At 39.0% G+C, this 15,612-nt stretch overlaps 1 protein-coding gene across 3 annotated transcripts in view; it reads right to left on the bottom strand.

The window, feature by feature from the left end:
• FTO (FTO alpha-ketoglutarate dependent dioxygenase) overlaps positions 1-15,612 on the bottom strand; it is a 375,598-nt gene that overhangs the window by 211,388 nt on the left and 148,598 nt on the right. For all 3 annotated transcript variants that reach the window (XM_082676524.1, XM_082676523.1, XM_082676522.1), the window contains exons 5-6: positions 10,852-10,931; positions 3,285-3,428 (exon numbers count right to left, since the gene is read on the bottom strand). In XM_082676524.1, the coding sequence (XP_082532650.1) occupies positions 3,285-3,428; positions 10,852-10,931 (224 nt within the window). The remainder of the gene's footprint in view (positions 1-3,284; positions 3,429-10,851; positions 10,932-15,612) is intronic.

Raw genomic sequence — 15,612 nt, 5'->3', positions numbered from 1 at the left:
GGATCTTGAAGGGCCTTCTGAATCATCAAAGAAAAATGAACACACGTTCACAATAGTGTTAGTTACGTAGCTGTGACCCAGAGAAACATCTCTAGAACCTTCCTATTTCACCTGCACCTGCCTTCTCCATGGAATAGTCAAAAAGAAAAAGGTCAGGGCTTCCCTGGTGGCGCAGTGGTTGAGAGTCTGCCTGCCAATGCAGGGGACACGGGTTCGAGCCCTGGTCTGGGGGGATCCCGCATGCCGCGGAGCAACTGGGCCCGTGACCCACAATTGCTGAGCCTGCGCGTCTGAAGCCTGTGCTCCTCAACAGGAGAGGCCCGCGCACCGCGATGAAGAGTGGCCCCCGCTTGTCACAACTAGAGAAAGCCCTCGCACAGAAACGAAGACCCAACACAGTCATAAATAAATAAATTAATTAATTTTTTTAAAAAAGAAAATAAAAAGGTCAATCAAGAAAAGCTTTTCTCCTAGAAATGTCTAGAAAAAGTCTGAAGGGGAAGCACAAACAGAATCCACCCACCTACCTGAACCTTAGTCACTGGACACTTACGCATTGGGGAGCAAAGTCTGTAAGATTCCAAAACCGTATTTCTGAGTCACCACAGCACTGTATAGTTGGAAATCATTTCCAACACTCTTACAGGTAAGCAGATGACACCTACTTCTGCCAAGTTAGTGTGGGTTTTTGATTTGGTCCCAGGTCAGCTTATGCATTTCCCTCGAGATGCCCATTGGGCATCATACCCATCATGCCCATGTGGAAACATGCCCATTGGGGTCAGTGCTCACTGTAATAAATGAAATAGGTTTTTACATGGAGAAAGACATGAGACCAGGAAGAGATGCTAAAGTCCTATCTACAGAGAGCTACCCAATGAAAGCCCTTTCCCAGTAGCTGTAAGGAAGATGCAGGTCTGATCAGAACAAAATGAGAACCAAATGATGACATCAAATAGTAAATTTTCCTAGGGGAAATTTACCAGGTGACAAGACTGAATTCCATATTTTATGATTTTTAAGAAGGAAAACAGACTATTTTATAAACACAGAGGAAGGTTCTGCTTATACCTCACCAAAAATCTTTTTAAGCATCTTAAATTGGAAAAAAAAAAATCTTCTTAAGGTACTCAGTTCCAATCTCCAAAGTCCCCAAATTGTTTAGCTAGAAACTATCTAAGAAAAGGAAAACCCAACCACTTCTAAACCAACACAGCCCAAAAGACTGCAGACATAAAACCAAGGGCTTCATCCTATAATCAGTCCAGCAAAGGCACATGGCCTTTAAGAAAGAGGAAAGCAAACAGTAGGAACCGTGGAAAGGATTATAGACATTTGTGCTCTCATTCAGCAACAGAACCCAGAAGAGCGTGAGCACGCCAACTTGCGTGGCCAAAGGAGAGTATCTGATGATGTGTCCTGACATATGGAACTCATTCTGAAAGTAAGAAGATGACCTTGAAGAATCAAAGACTGGGGGATTACAGAAGACTGGCACACATGTTACTCAGATTCAAGACCTCTCTATTCAAGCCGAGAAGCAGCTCGTAAGATAAGTAAATATCTTTTTAAAGATATTACATGGCACAGTGGGAACATTGTTCTCCTCTGCTCAAACCCCCTCAGTGGCTTGCTATAACCCTCAGAGTAAAAAGGAAAGCCCTTGTCCTTAGAGACACCTCCAACGACTGATACAATCTGCCGTTCCCCATCCCCTCACACCACCTCCGTGACCTCATCTCCTGTAACTAACAGCCTCACTCCCACCACTCACAGCAGACCGTCCCTGAACTAGTCCACGAACACCAGGCATTCTCCCACCCGCACGGCCCTTGCAGTGGTGTCTCCCTCGGCCTGAAATGCTGTTCCCCAGAAAACCACATGGCTCTCTTCCTCAACCTTGGACAAAGGACATCTTGTCAGTGGGAGTGTTCTCTGCTTCTCTCAATCTCCATTACCTTACCCTGTTTGGTTTTTCCCGTACCACTTATCAACTTCTAACATACTGTATAATAAACTGATGTAGTGTGTTTGTTATTTATCATCATCTCCCTGCACTAGAATGTCTATTTTATTTCCCAACATATCCGAAAGCACCCAGAAAGAGTGCCTCGCGCATGCTCAGCAATTATTTACTGACATGATTGAGAACATTTTTGTACTCCAATTCTCCACCAATCCTTCTAATTATTTCAAAGAAAAAGTCTTTGATTGATGATAATCTTCAAAGATTCTCTACCACTTGGTAATCTCTTTTTGACTTTCATTTCAATGGGGTTTTTTATGGGGGAGGGAGTATTATTTACCCACCATAAAATTCACCCATTTTCAGTGTAGAATTCAATGACTTTTAGAATGTACAGGAAGTTGTGCACTAATCTTCCTTCTTAACGTGAAGAATAGAGACTGTAGGCTCCGAACCTTCTCCGGCCAAAAGCATCTGCTGGAATAGTATAACACTGCTGTTTTCACAGGCTAGAGTTTTCTGGTTAGTTTTTCTTTTGGATAGTGATACCAGCTTTCCACTTAAAAGTGGTAACATAAAGCTTCCTTTTTAAAAACTTTAATTTACATAAAAAAAGAGTTGATTCTTTTAAAAGTATTGAAGAGATAACAATATATGTAGTCCAAAGACAGAGCAAAAATTGAAAACGTATTAATGAAACTAACAAAGTTTTTGAAACACTGACTCATGGGATCCAGACATGCTGGTCCCACAGACTGCAGAATCGCTACTAATTTCCTGAACAAAAGGTAAGGCTCCTAAGGGTCCACCTGCTCCAAGGATCCACCTTCAGTTTCCATCAGTCCTTGCTGGAAGATTATCCTTCACGGGTCTCTTGTTTGTGTTTCTACATATCTTGCCCTTTGCTTCACACTCTCATTGCAAGATAGAGTTTGCTTCACACTTTCATTGGAAGATAGAGTTTCTCCCTCCAGAATAAAGGGTAGGATTGCTAACAGACTTGGTGGATAAAGATGTGTCTTGATCTGGAGCAAACGACAGACATGCCTACTGCCCATCATGGAAGAGTCGGGTTACCTCAGGTCAGGCTCCTCTTCTAGAACACAACCCCTCCAAGTGCACATGCTATCCAGCCCACTGTGCGTTACCCTGTGGAAACAGAGGCTTGGAGAACTGGCACAAAAATGCTCATGCCCTGGCTACTGTTATTGTAAGTAATGAACCATCCTTTGTCTCTTATACTCATAGCAAACTGTGGCCGAATAACTTGTTAGTTAGCAAGTAGGAGAGAATCTTCACAGTTCTTGAAAGTCCTTACCTCGTTGTGGATTTCTTCTCCGTGTTTCAAAACCACTGGCTCCAAGGATTTCAAAGAGACCTCACCATTGTCCGCCTCATCACGGATATTCTGCAGGGCCAAGTGGCAGCGCTGTAAGATGTAATCCAAGGTCCCCGTTGAGCACTGCAGAGATAGAACCAGCCACCGAGATGGTAAGCAAACTCCAAGGTTACCATCCCTCTCTTCCTAGGACGTCTGTCCCCTTCCCGGACCTGTCGCCCTCACAGGTCAGCCTATGCTCCTCAACTTAAGAATGACTCTAGTAGCTTTCTCCTTGGGCTCTGTGCTGCCAGCTTGGCCGTCACCTGGGTCACTCATCTTGCTGCTTTTTATTACATGGGCTTCATATCTCCAAAGAGTAGGCTCCCTGAAGGCTAAAGCCCTGTTTCAAAATGTATATACTATACATATACTGCAGCACCTAGAACTGAGTCTTAAATATAAAAGAAACTTAGTAAGTAGTTATTGGAGGAATAACTAATTAGCCAAGAAGTCAAGAACACTGACTTTATCTCAAGTGCCCTGCACCTAACAATGGGGAAAAAAAGGTAACCAGACTGTAGAACTGGTTCAAAAGTACACAAAATAGAACAGCAATGGAGAAAAAAATGAAGTTATAAACACAGGGCAAAGAACTCATTTTCATTTTCTGCGGAAAGCATATGCTAGGCAGTTGCAAGTCTGCCTTGGCAGAAGAGATTCTTCAGATAATGGAGAATATGTGGCTCATACCCTCAAGGCATGTTGAAAGGCATAACTTAGTGCCCGGGTATCAGCAAAGGCACAGATAACTAGTCCATCCCTCTCTAAGTCTGTGGGAGCAAAACAGAGGTCAAATGGACACGCTCCCTCTTTGAATGAGCATATGTCAGAAAAGAAGAGGATGCAGGTGGAGTGTGCATCCGCTTGTTTTGATAATGACACGATTTCCTAGAATGAGAAAAGACCAGCTGTAAATATCCTTTAGACCCAATGAGGGAAATGTCTCCCCAGAGTATTTTTATTTTAATATTTACAATTTAAATGGATCCCTTCGAAATAACCTTGAAGGCTAATCCCCTGGTACAAAATTTCTTTGCACAGTTACTGCCACTTGATACAATGTGACCTGGGCATGCCTGGGGGAAAAAAATGAAGTTTCTGTGCCACAAACAGAAGCTTGACTAATATGTGTTTTAATATGAAGATCCCAAAGTGTGGGGAGCAGAAGGGCAGTGGCTCCAATTTACTACAAAGAAAAATCAAAAAATGGAAATGAATTACCACTCACTTTTGTCCCACAGACAACCCTACATTTTTAAAATGACATTCTGTCTATAAACATACTCTACCCGCACCTTTACTTTCCCAAGTATGGAGTAACCTATATAAGAGGTAATTAATTGAAATGCCATCTACTATAATAAAAGATTAAAAACAACACAAAATTTCCCATCAATAAAAGACCAGTTAAACAAACTCTGGTGGAGCCATGATTGCAACCAAAACAAAGAAGGAGGGGGGAATATATATATTTTTCCTGGGTGATTAGAGTTCATCTGATGTAAAGAAAGAACCTATAATCAGGCCTAGTTTTTTGGGAGGGCATGGGGAGTGGAAACAGTTTTATTGAGATATAAAATTCACATGTCATAAAATTTACCCACTTAAAGCATACAATTCAATGTCTTCTAGTATATTCACAGAGTTGTGCAACCATCACTACAGTTAACTTTAGAACATTTTTATCCCTCCAGAAAGAAACGCTATACCTTTTAGCAGTCACCCCCTCCCATTTCTACCAGCCTTCCCAGCCCTAGGCAACCACTAACCTACTTTATGGGTCTACAGATTTGACTGGTCTACTCTGGATATTACATATAAATGAAATCATAAAATATGTGGTCCGTTGTGACTGGCTTCTTTCACTTAGTATATTTTCAAGGTTCATCCATGTGTCAGTACCCCGTTCCTGTTTATTGCCAAATAATCATTCAACTGTACAGATACGCTGCCTTTTGTTTCTCCATTCGTTAGGTGATGAGCATTTGGGCTGTTTCCACTTTTTGGCTATTATGAAGTAAGCTACTGTGAACATTCATGTACAAGTTTTCACTTCTCTTGGGTGTGTACACTAGGCATGGAATTGCTGGGCAATAAGGTAACTCTGAATTTAACCTTCTGAAGGTTAAATTTTCCAAAGTGGCTGCGCCATTTTACATTCCCTCCAGCAATGTATGAGGGTTCCAATTTCTGCACATCCTCACCAACACCCGTTACTGTGATTCTGATTATACCCATTCCAGCGGGTGTGCAGTGGTATGTCATTGTGGTTTTGATTTGCATTTCCCCAATGACTAATGATGGTGAGCATCTTTTCATGTGTTTATAGGCCGCTTGTATATCTCCTCTGGACACATGTCTATTCATAGCCTTTATCTGTTGAAAAAGTTGGATTATTTCTTTTTAATCATTGAGCTGTAAGAGTTCTTCATATAAATCTAAATATGGGCACCTTGTGAGATGTATGATCTGCAAATATTTTCTCCCATTCTGTCTTTTCACGTTTGTGATGGTACCCTTTGACACATAAAGTTTTTAACTTTGATAAAGTCCAATTCACCTATTTTTTCTTTGATGGCTTATGCTTTTGTATCATATCTTAAAAAAAAATTCCCTACTCTAAGAACTGCATGTTGATAAGTAATTATCATCAAGGTTTACTAAAATAAAACAAAACAAAAAGTGCAGAATAGGGGCTTCCCTGGTGGTGCAGTGGTTGAGAGTCCACCTGCCGATGCAGGGGACGAGGGTTCATGCCCCGGTCCAGGAGAATCCCACATGCCGCGGAGCGGCTGGGCCCGTGAGCCATGGCCGCTGAGCCTGCGCGTCCGGAGCCTGTGCTCCGCAACGGGAGAGGCCACAATAGTGAGAGGCCCGCGTACCGCAAAAAAAAAAAAAAAAAAGGGGGGGGGCAGAATAGTGTGTCGACTACCATTTATATAAGAAATTTTAAAAATTACATATGTGTTTGCTTATATATGTATTAAGTATCACTGAAAGGATAACAAAAATCTGATAACGTTGGTTGCCTCTGGGGAAGAGGAGCTGGCTGGTGTGAGGAGAAATAGGTTTTAACTGTACACTCTTAGGTACTTTTTGAGTTTTGAACCATTTGCGTAACTACCTATTCAAAATATAATTATACATAGAATTTAAATTAAAAACAAACATATATTCTGTGTTGCATCCCAAGAACATTCTGTCACAACCAGAAAAAAACTAAAATCAAATAAAGGTCGAGAGTCATCAGACATACTCTAGTCACATTTTTGCAACTAAAAACTGAATAGATTTCTTCTGTGATTAACTAAAATGAATTTCAGAACAACATTTCCTTAAGACAATCTGTTTCCTACATATTGTGAATAGGCAGAAAATAGCGAATCATTTTGTTTGGCACAGAAAAGATGTCTAATTTAATACTGTATGAAGGAAAGGACATTTGTAGAACAAGTGAGGGCTATAAAGTTGCATGGATTTTTTTCTTCTCTGTATTGAGGGAAACCATAACGTTAACTATAGTGTTAGAGAAAAAAATCTTTTCCCTCTTCTATTACTGAAAACAATAATATAAGATGAAATTAGAAGTTTTAAATAAGATAAAAACATAATCCTGCCATACTCTATTTAAAATAAATTATTTTTATTGCATGTAATTCTTCATCCACACACAGCTGTAATGAATATATACATATCAATGTACATGCTACTTTTCACTGTTTGTACATAGGTATTCAAAACTACCATGGTCAATGCTGCTGAATGAGGTGACATTAACAATTTAATTAGCAAGTCACATAATATAAAGGCATTAAGGTTCTGTCCGACTTTTCACTACTGTTAATCATACTAGATAAATATCTTTTTATATATACTTCCTTTGAATTATTTCCTAGGTTTGATTCCTCAAAACAGTGTTATGAGATCAAAGATATGAATATCTTTATGGGGCTTTTATCTACATATCCCCATATAGCCTTCCAAAAAATATACTAATTAGAAAAACTACCAGTAGGGTATGAATGTACAGTTTCACTGTAATTTTACCAGCATTGAATATTATCATTTTTGATTTTGGGCAGAAATAAAAAGTTAACCTTAAAATGATGATTTTTTAAAAAAAATTCCTTTTAACTTTAAAGCCTGTATACACAGGATCATGTAAAACAGAGTCAGCAAACCTTTTCTTAAAAAGGTCAGATGGTAGATATTTTAGGCTTGCAGGCCATAAGGTCTGTGTTCAACTACTCAGCTCTGCCATGGTAGCTCCAAAGCAGCCATAAACAATACGTAAATAAGTGAGCGTGGCTGTGTTCCAATAAAACTTTATTTACAAAGAGAGCTGGCTGGCCCAAAAGCCATAGAACTTGCTGACCCTGATCTATAATATAGAAAGCAGGATAGTCACATCATTCACATTATGTATGTCTAATTAGTAAAGTATCATAAGCTTGAACTGAAGTAGAGATAATATAAAAGATACAGATTTGGGATTATATTATTATTATCACTATGCATATCCACCTCTTTTTTAAAAATTAATTAACGCTCAAAATTTTGCCTAAAAATTAGAAGGTACAAATACAGCTATGACTGAAGCAGAGAAAGCTAAACCTCAGGATATTTTGAAAGCACTGCTACTTTAGTTAAGATGGTCCACTTGGAAAAAAAGGAAATAAGGCCAGAGGGGTACTTTTCAAACTGCATTCTGAATGTGTGTATTTATCATAGGAGGTGGAGAAGGAAAGGTTTCCTGATCTCTCACACGTTTTAGTCCCCAATTTACATTTGTCTGCTGGACCTCTCCTCTTGGCAGCTCTGACTCAGCCTGTTCAAAACTGAACTACTGTCTTCCCCTCGTGTCTTAGATCCCTATTTCTACTTATGGTAATGTCATCTCCAAATCACCCAAGCTTGAAACCTCAGAGTCACCCAAAAGCCCAGCACATGACAAGCATCCAGTAAAGAGTTACCTGGTTAGTGTGTTCATTCATTCACTCATTCATTCATCTGTTCATCCACTCACTCATTCATTCTTACATTCCTCCCTCCACTTCAATCAGTTACCAAGTCTGTCACTGTCTCCTACATTAGTCAAGGGAATTTCTTCTTTTTTCCTGTTGCCATGACCTTAGTTCAGACCAATAGGTTTAATTGATGTCTCTATCATTTTCATCTTCTTAAAGACATCTCCAATATGTCACTACTGCGATAAATAAATCATCAATAACCCCCACTTGAACCAACTTAAGTTAAAACACACCTAACCTGATATCCAAGATCTTTCACAATCCAATCATTCAGGGATCAGCCTTTATCTGCCAACACTCCCTTTCTGGCATCCTGGGATTCAGTCAAAGTTGAGCCACTCAATACTCCCTTTGTATCCCCATCCCATTCTGATCACAAGATTTCCACCTAATGGGATGAGGACTTTTAAATGTCTTAAGATGTCCTAAAATCCCCTAATCCCTACATGTTCAAGTCTTACATGTCATGTCACTTGTGAAGCCTTATGCTGTTTGCTACTCTCTATTCTGCACTCTACCTGTGCACAAGTGTCTAAAAGAATACCTTGAGCACTGGGAATTTCAATGAAAGTTTGCAGAATGGATGAAAGAACTAAAATCACTTCCCTTCTTCTGAGTAGTAGCTTTCAGTTAATAGCAACACTTCCAATTAAAGACTCATTGATGACTTAAGTTCTCTTGCTTCATTACATACATTCTAGTGTATAAATGGAGACAGAATAGCCTTCCACACAAAGAGCTTTTGTTGTTCCTGTCTCCTACTAGCTTTTCATCAGGATAACTGAAAAGACAGTAGCAGTAATAGTAGTAGCAGCAGCAGCAGCAGTGGTAGTAATTTAATAATAGTAGTAGTGGCTAACATTCTTTGAATGCATACTCTATACCTGCCACTGTTCAAAAAGACTTACACGTATTAACTCACTTAATCCTCACAAGAACCCTATGAATTAAATATGATTGTTATCCTTATCAAATACATTTTGTGAAACTTCTTTTTCATCATTTTGTACCAACCCTCTGAGCACAGCACTAATCGTCTTGTCCACTCTTCCGGATTCGATTAGGAAAGGTGCAAAGATACACATAAGTAGCCACATACTCAAAAGAATTCTTAGGAGAGTTCTAGCTAGAAAGACAGAGGTCTATACCATCTTGTATCATACAAAAAATGAAGTCTTTTTTGTACAATACAAAGCACCTATTAGATGCTCTATAAATGCTTGCTCACTCTTTTTTGCCTGCCTTCACTCACTCCTTCCTTCCTTCCTAACAGAACTTACCTTTTTAGGTCTCTAAGATAATTATTTGTGCTTTTATCTATTTAATATTTGTCTCTCAAACTAAAATGGAAGTTCAGCAAAGCTAGTGGCCATACCTGTCATGTTGATGGCTCTCTCTCTCTCATGCCTCTAGTGCTACTGGGCACAGAACAGACACTCAAATATTTAGATGAATGATTGAATAGAAGCGAGAAGAAAGGGAGAAAAGGGGGAAGGAATGCTTGATGGGTTTGCTGGCATCTTGATTTAAACAGACACTCGTGTCCTCTCTGCCACCTAGCAAAATGACCAGTCCACTAGAAAAGCTACCTAAATACCAAAAGACATGACACTGCCTTACAGACTCACACAGTCTCAGGACTGGAAAGGTCTTGTGCTTGTGTTTCCCTGCCACTTTATTGTATCCCGTCTGCCCAACTTTCTCACACTGGTCCCCTTGTGGTACAATGAAAAGTCAAGCTATAAAAGCAAAGCACAGAAGACAAGCTTGGATACGAGGTCAACTTGTAATCCTTTTCATGATCATTCCCCTGCTCTCTGGAACACTTCTTAACTGAGCACACAGAATACTCCAGGGTGACTACTAAAGGCTTCCCTCATCTCTTAAGTTTCCATTCTGAACTAGTCTAATCAGCTGACTATCTGCCACTGCAAGTGCTGGCAGAATTTAGCAATAAAGTCTGGGTTAGAAACACAACTGGGGAGTTTGGAAATTCCCTGGCACCACTGTAACTTTCTCCTTAATTTACATTCACATGCCCGGAAGCCTGACCCAAAAGTTAAGGGAAATGTAAATTCTCAACCATCTGAGCCCAGTCACAGCTAACACATGCACAAGCACACAAATCTACTATTTTGTTCTGGCCATCCCCTGCCCTTGACCTTGACAGATACAAACCCCTTAGAAAATCTCTAACCAGCGACACCTGCCAAGGTGCCCTCTTGCTGACATCTTTTCCAAGAAACATAACCCCAAAGAAGCAAAATAGACTTATCCCAGGCTGTGAACACACTTTTCAAAACTGGGTCCAACACAACTCAAAGCTAAAAAAGCAAGTAAATAGAGGCTAAAGTCTAGTTAGATGGAAGCAATTTTCCTATCAAATATTCTTCCAAAGTTCTATGATAAGTTGCTCATGCGACCACTTCTGTCACATCCAATTAAGTTTGAGTCACATTTTTATTTACACTTACCTCTGCCACTCGGTGGGTGGAACTAAACCGAGGTGGTAAACCAGCCAAAACACAGTGTTGGTGGGTGGCATTGAGATCATCTGCAGGAAAAATACCAAAAATTAAAAAAAAAAAAAAAGCAACACCCAACACACACTTATCAGTCACTGAATACTATTTCACTAAAATACAAAGTAAACAGTAAATCCATCATTCAAGAAGAATGACAAGAACAAAGAATTAACAATTACCATGTATTCTTTAAACCGTTCTTTGTAAGTAGGATGACATATATATATACATACATATATATATATATATATAATCATATGGTATAAAACCATCAAAAACCATGATACTTTCAATAGTGAAAGGGGATGTTATTAATAATTATTGAAGAACAACAGGCATAAACCAGGACTGTCCTTAGCAAACAGGCTATAGGGTTACCCTACTTATTTGTAGTCTTATGATACCCACTCGCCACTATTGATGGGCTGAACTTCTTTCCCTTTCTCATGATACATCTAATTCTACCCATGCCTTTAGAATAAGCCAACTTTTTTTTGTATTATTTGGAGTTGAACATCTTTCATCTGAAAATCTGCCTCTTTCCTTCCCCAGTCAAAGTATCAATTTTGCCCTAACAATTTTCCAGGCAGCAAACCAACCAACTCAGCATGTTGCAAAGCTTTGGCTCTCAGAACAGAATTCAAGCCTACAGATTCACGACCCAAGAATGGAGAAGGTGGTGAATTCATCAGCTGAAGAATATGCCTAAAACCACATGCAGTGGGAGAAAAACCAATGGCCAAGTTGTTGCGTATTCTAAGAAATGATGCCACATGTGAGGCAAAATTTGAAACACCTCTGCTTAGGACATCACGTCCTCTATTATAAAGAAGAGAACCAAACTGTCCCCAGCAACACATGATTTCCTATGTAAGCAACAGAGGCTTCTTAGCAAGATACTAAGAAAGACAATGACTTAAACTAGGAAGCAAAGACCACCACACGCCCTACATGTCAGCAAAAACAACCTATAAAATTACCTCTAAACAGAAGAAAGGAAATGCAAAATGCCAACTGCAGGACTCCTGCTTACGGACATTATGGAGTAACCATGACAAGGTTTACCTTCTTACCCTAAAAAATTATAAAACAGACCAAAAATAGGAAACAAAGGTTTCTGACACTGGAAAACAGTGACCCCAAAGATAGGAGAAATAAAATAGGTGAGCCTTAGTTTACTAGCTAGAAACAGTTTCAAAGTCACAGAGTAGGGATGGGGATATCAGAGCTCAGAGTTTTCAGTTTTCTCTCTTGCTGAATTGTGAAGACAGAGACTACACTTAGGAAGGCCAAGGCAGCAAGGATTTGTAAGGCAGAATGCTGGAACAGAAGAACCCGCACAGGGAGAGACTAAGCGGACATCTACAGAAGGGTTCCTTCAAGTCTTTGGCTACGTATTCATCTGTGCGTGTGTGGATGAAAACTTCCCACAGGCAGGAAAATAAGTTCCAGAAAGCTATAGACTAGACAAATCTCAGACCTCACATAGGGTCAGGAATACTCTGTGTTCTCAGCAGCCAGAATGGTTCCTACTACCTGAGACAATAGAGTCTTTAGAAAAGCATAATCTTAGTAGTAGGGTTAAATAAGTACTATATTAAAGGCTGCCCCAGATCCACTTAAAAGCTTAAAAGCAAGCCTCAAAAGAATCTAACTTAGGGCTTCCCTGGTGGCGCAGTGGTTGAGAGTCTGCCTGCCAACGCAGGGGACACGGGTTCGTGCCCCGGTCTGGGAGGATCCCACATGCCGCAGAGCGGCTGGGCCCGTGGGCCATGGCCGTTGGGCCTGCGCATCTGGAGCCTGTGCTCCGCGGCGGGAGAGGCCGCAGTGGTGAGAGGCCCATGTACCGCAAAGAGAAAAAAAAAAAAAGAATCTAACTTATTCCAAATAATTTAATTACTCACTAGAGCAAAGTCCAACACTACTTAAAAGAATATAACAAAATCAGGCGGGACTTCCCTGGTGGTGCAGTGGTTGAGAATCCGCCTGCCAATGCAGGGGACACAGGTATGAGTCCTGGTCCAGGAAGATCCCACATGCCGCAGAGCAACTAAGCCCATGTGCCACAACTACTGAGGCTGTGCTCTAGAGCCCACGAGCCACAACTACTGAGCCCACGAGCCACAACTACTGAGCCCACGAGCCTCAACTACTGAAGCCCGCATGCCTAGAGCCCGTGCTCCACAACAAAGAGTAGAAGCCACCACAGTGAGAAGCCCACACACCACAACGAAGGGTAGCCCCCGCTCACCGCAACTAAAGTCCGAGTGCAGCAACGAAGACCCAATGCAGCCATAAATAAATAAAAATTTTAAAAACTAAAATAAATAAAGTAAAATAAAAATCACCTATGGCTCTCAGTACCCATAGGTTCAAAAAAAAAACAAATAAAAACAAAATCAGGCACCAATAAATAAAATTTGCCATATCCAGCATTCAACCAAAAAGTAGCAGAGAGAAATAAAAGATATATGATATATATGATACACAAGATAAATACATCTTTCTTTTTTTATGTATGTATCTTTCATATATATATATAATATGAAGCTTCTAAAGATGAGAAATATAGTAAGTGAAATAAAAATCACATTGAAGAGATTAACAGCACTTTAGACACTGCAGAAGAAAAGATAAGTGAAGTAGAATACACAGGAACAGAAACAACCCAAAATGAAGCACACAGAGGAAAAACACTATAAAAAACTGAAAGAGCATCCATGCCCTATGAGACAATATTAAGCATTTTAACATAAATGTAATTTGAGTCTCAGAGGAGGGAGAATGACAGAAAAAAAAATTTTTTTTTAATGATGACCAAAGAGAAAAATAAGAGCAAAGAACAAGGGCAACAAATAGAAAACATTAACAAATAAGATAGATATTAACCTAACTATATCAGTAATCACTTTAAATGTCAATGGCCTATGTATACTAATTAAAAGGCAGAGATGGTCAGAGTAGATGAAAAAACAAGACCCAACTATATATTGTCTATAAGAAACTCACTTTAAATATGAAGACACATATAGATTAAAAGTAAAGGGATGGAAAAAGATATATCATGGAAACACTAATCAAAAACAAAGCTGGAGTACCTATATGAATTTCAGACAGAGCAAAAGCAAGAAAAATTATCAGGGATATAGCGGGGCATTATGTAATGATAAAGGGGTAATTCTCCAAGAAGAGGTAACAATCCTTAAAGTATATCTGTCTTATAATAAAGCAACAAAGTATGTGAGGCAAGAACTAATAGAACAGCAAGAAGAAACAGACATATCCACTATTATAGTTAGAGACTTCAACATTCCCTAAAAGAAGTGAATAGATCCATCAGCAGAAAATTAGTAAGGACATAGTGGAACTCAAGAGTACCATCAATCAACTTAATTGACATCTATAGGTGACTTCATCCAACAACCGCAGATTATGAGAAGTCAAGGTCATGTGAAACATTCATCAAAATAGACTACATTCTTGAACAAAAATCACACCTTTACAAATTTTTTAAAAATTGAAATCATACAATGTCTGCTCTCAGACCACAAAGAAAGTAAACTAGACATCAGTAACAGAAAGATAGCTGGAAAATTCTAAAATACTTAGAGAATAAAGAACACACTTCTAAATAACACATGGTCAAAGAAGAAATCACAATAGAAATTTTAAAATACTTTTAACCACATGAAGGTAACAATACAAAATAGCAAAATTTGTGTGATGTGTAAAAGCAGTGCCAAGAGGAAAATTTGTAGCATTAAAAGCATGTTAGAAAAGAAGAAAGATCTAAAATCAATAAGCTTCCACCTTAGGAAACAAGAAAAAGTAGAGCAAGTTAAATTTAAAGTAAGCAGAATAAAAGAAATAATAAAAATAAAAGCAGAAGTTAATAAAATCAAAAAAAATCCATAGAGAAAATCACTGAAATAAAGCTGATTCTTTGAAAAGATCAATAAAATCAATAAGCTTCTATGCAGGCAAAAAAAAAAAAAAAAAGGACAGAACACACAAAAAGAGGATATCACTATAGAACCTATGGATGTTAAAAGGAAAATAAAGTAATAACATGAACAGTTCTATGCTCACAAACTTGATAAGCTAGATGAAATGGACCAATTCCTTGAAAGACACAATCTGCCAAAGCTCACACAAACAGAAATGGACAAACTGAATAGGCCTGTAGCTACTAAGGTAACTGAATCAATAAACAATAGCCTTTCAAAACAGAAACCTCCGGGCCCAAGTAGGTGCACTGGTGAATTCTACCAAACATTTAAGTAAGAAATAATACCAACTCTTTACAATCTCTTCCAGAAGACTGAAGTGAAGGGAAGACTTCAGTAGTCTCTTCAAAAGCGATGCTGGAACAACTGTACATCTACATGCAAAGAAATACTCAAAATGGATTATAGACCTAAATGTAAAACGTGTACATATAAAACACTTAAGAGGAAATCTAGATGACCTTGAGGGTGACAGTGACTTTCTAGGTGCCACTGAAGGCACAATCCATGAAAGACAAAACTGATAAACCAGACTTCATAAAAATTAAAAACTGTTCTGTGAGAGACACCGTCAGGAGATTAAGAAGACAAGCCTTGGACTCGTACAAAATATTTGCAAAGAACATGTTCTATAAAGAACTGTTATCTAAAATATACAAAGAACTCTTAAAACTCAACAATAAGAAAACAAACAACTCATTAA

Source organism: Grampus griseus (assembly GCF_964374135.1).
Source record: "Grampus griseus genome assembly, chromosome: 19".
Taxonomy (NCBI): Eukaryota; Metazoa; Chordata; class Mammalia; order Artiodactyla; family Delphinidae; genus Grampus; species Grampus griseus.
Note: the sequence above shows the minus strand (reverse complement) of the source record. Positions and strands in the feature narration are given on the sequence as shown.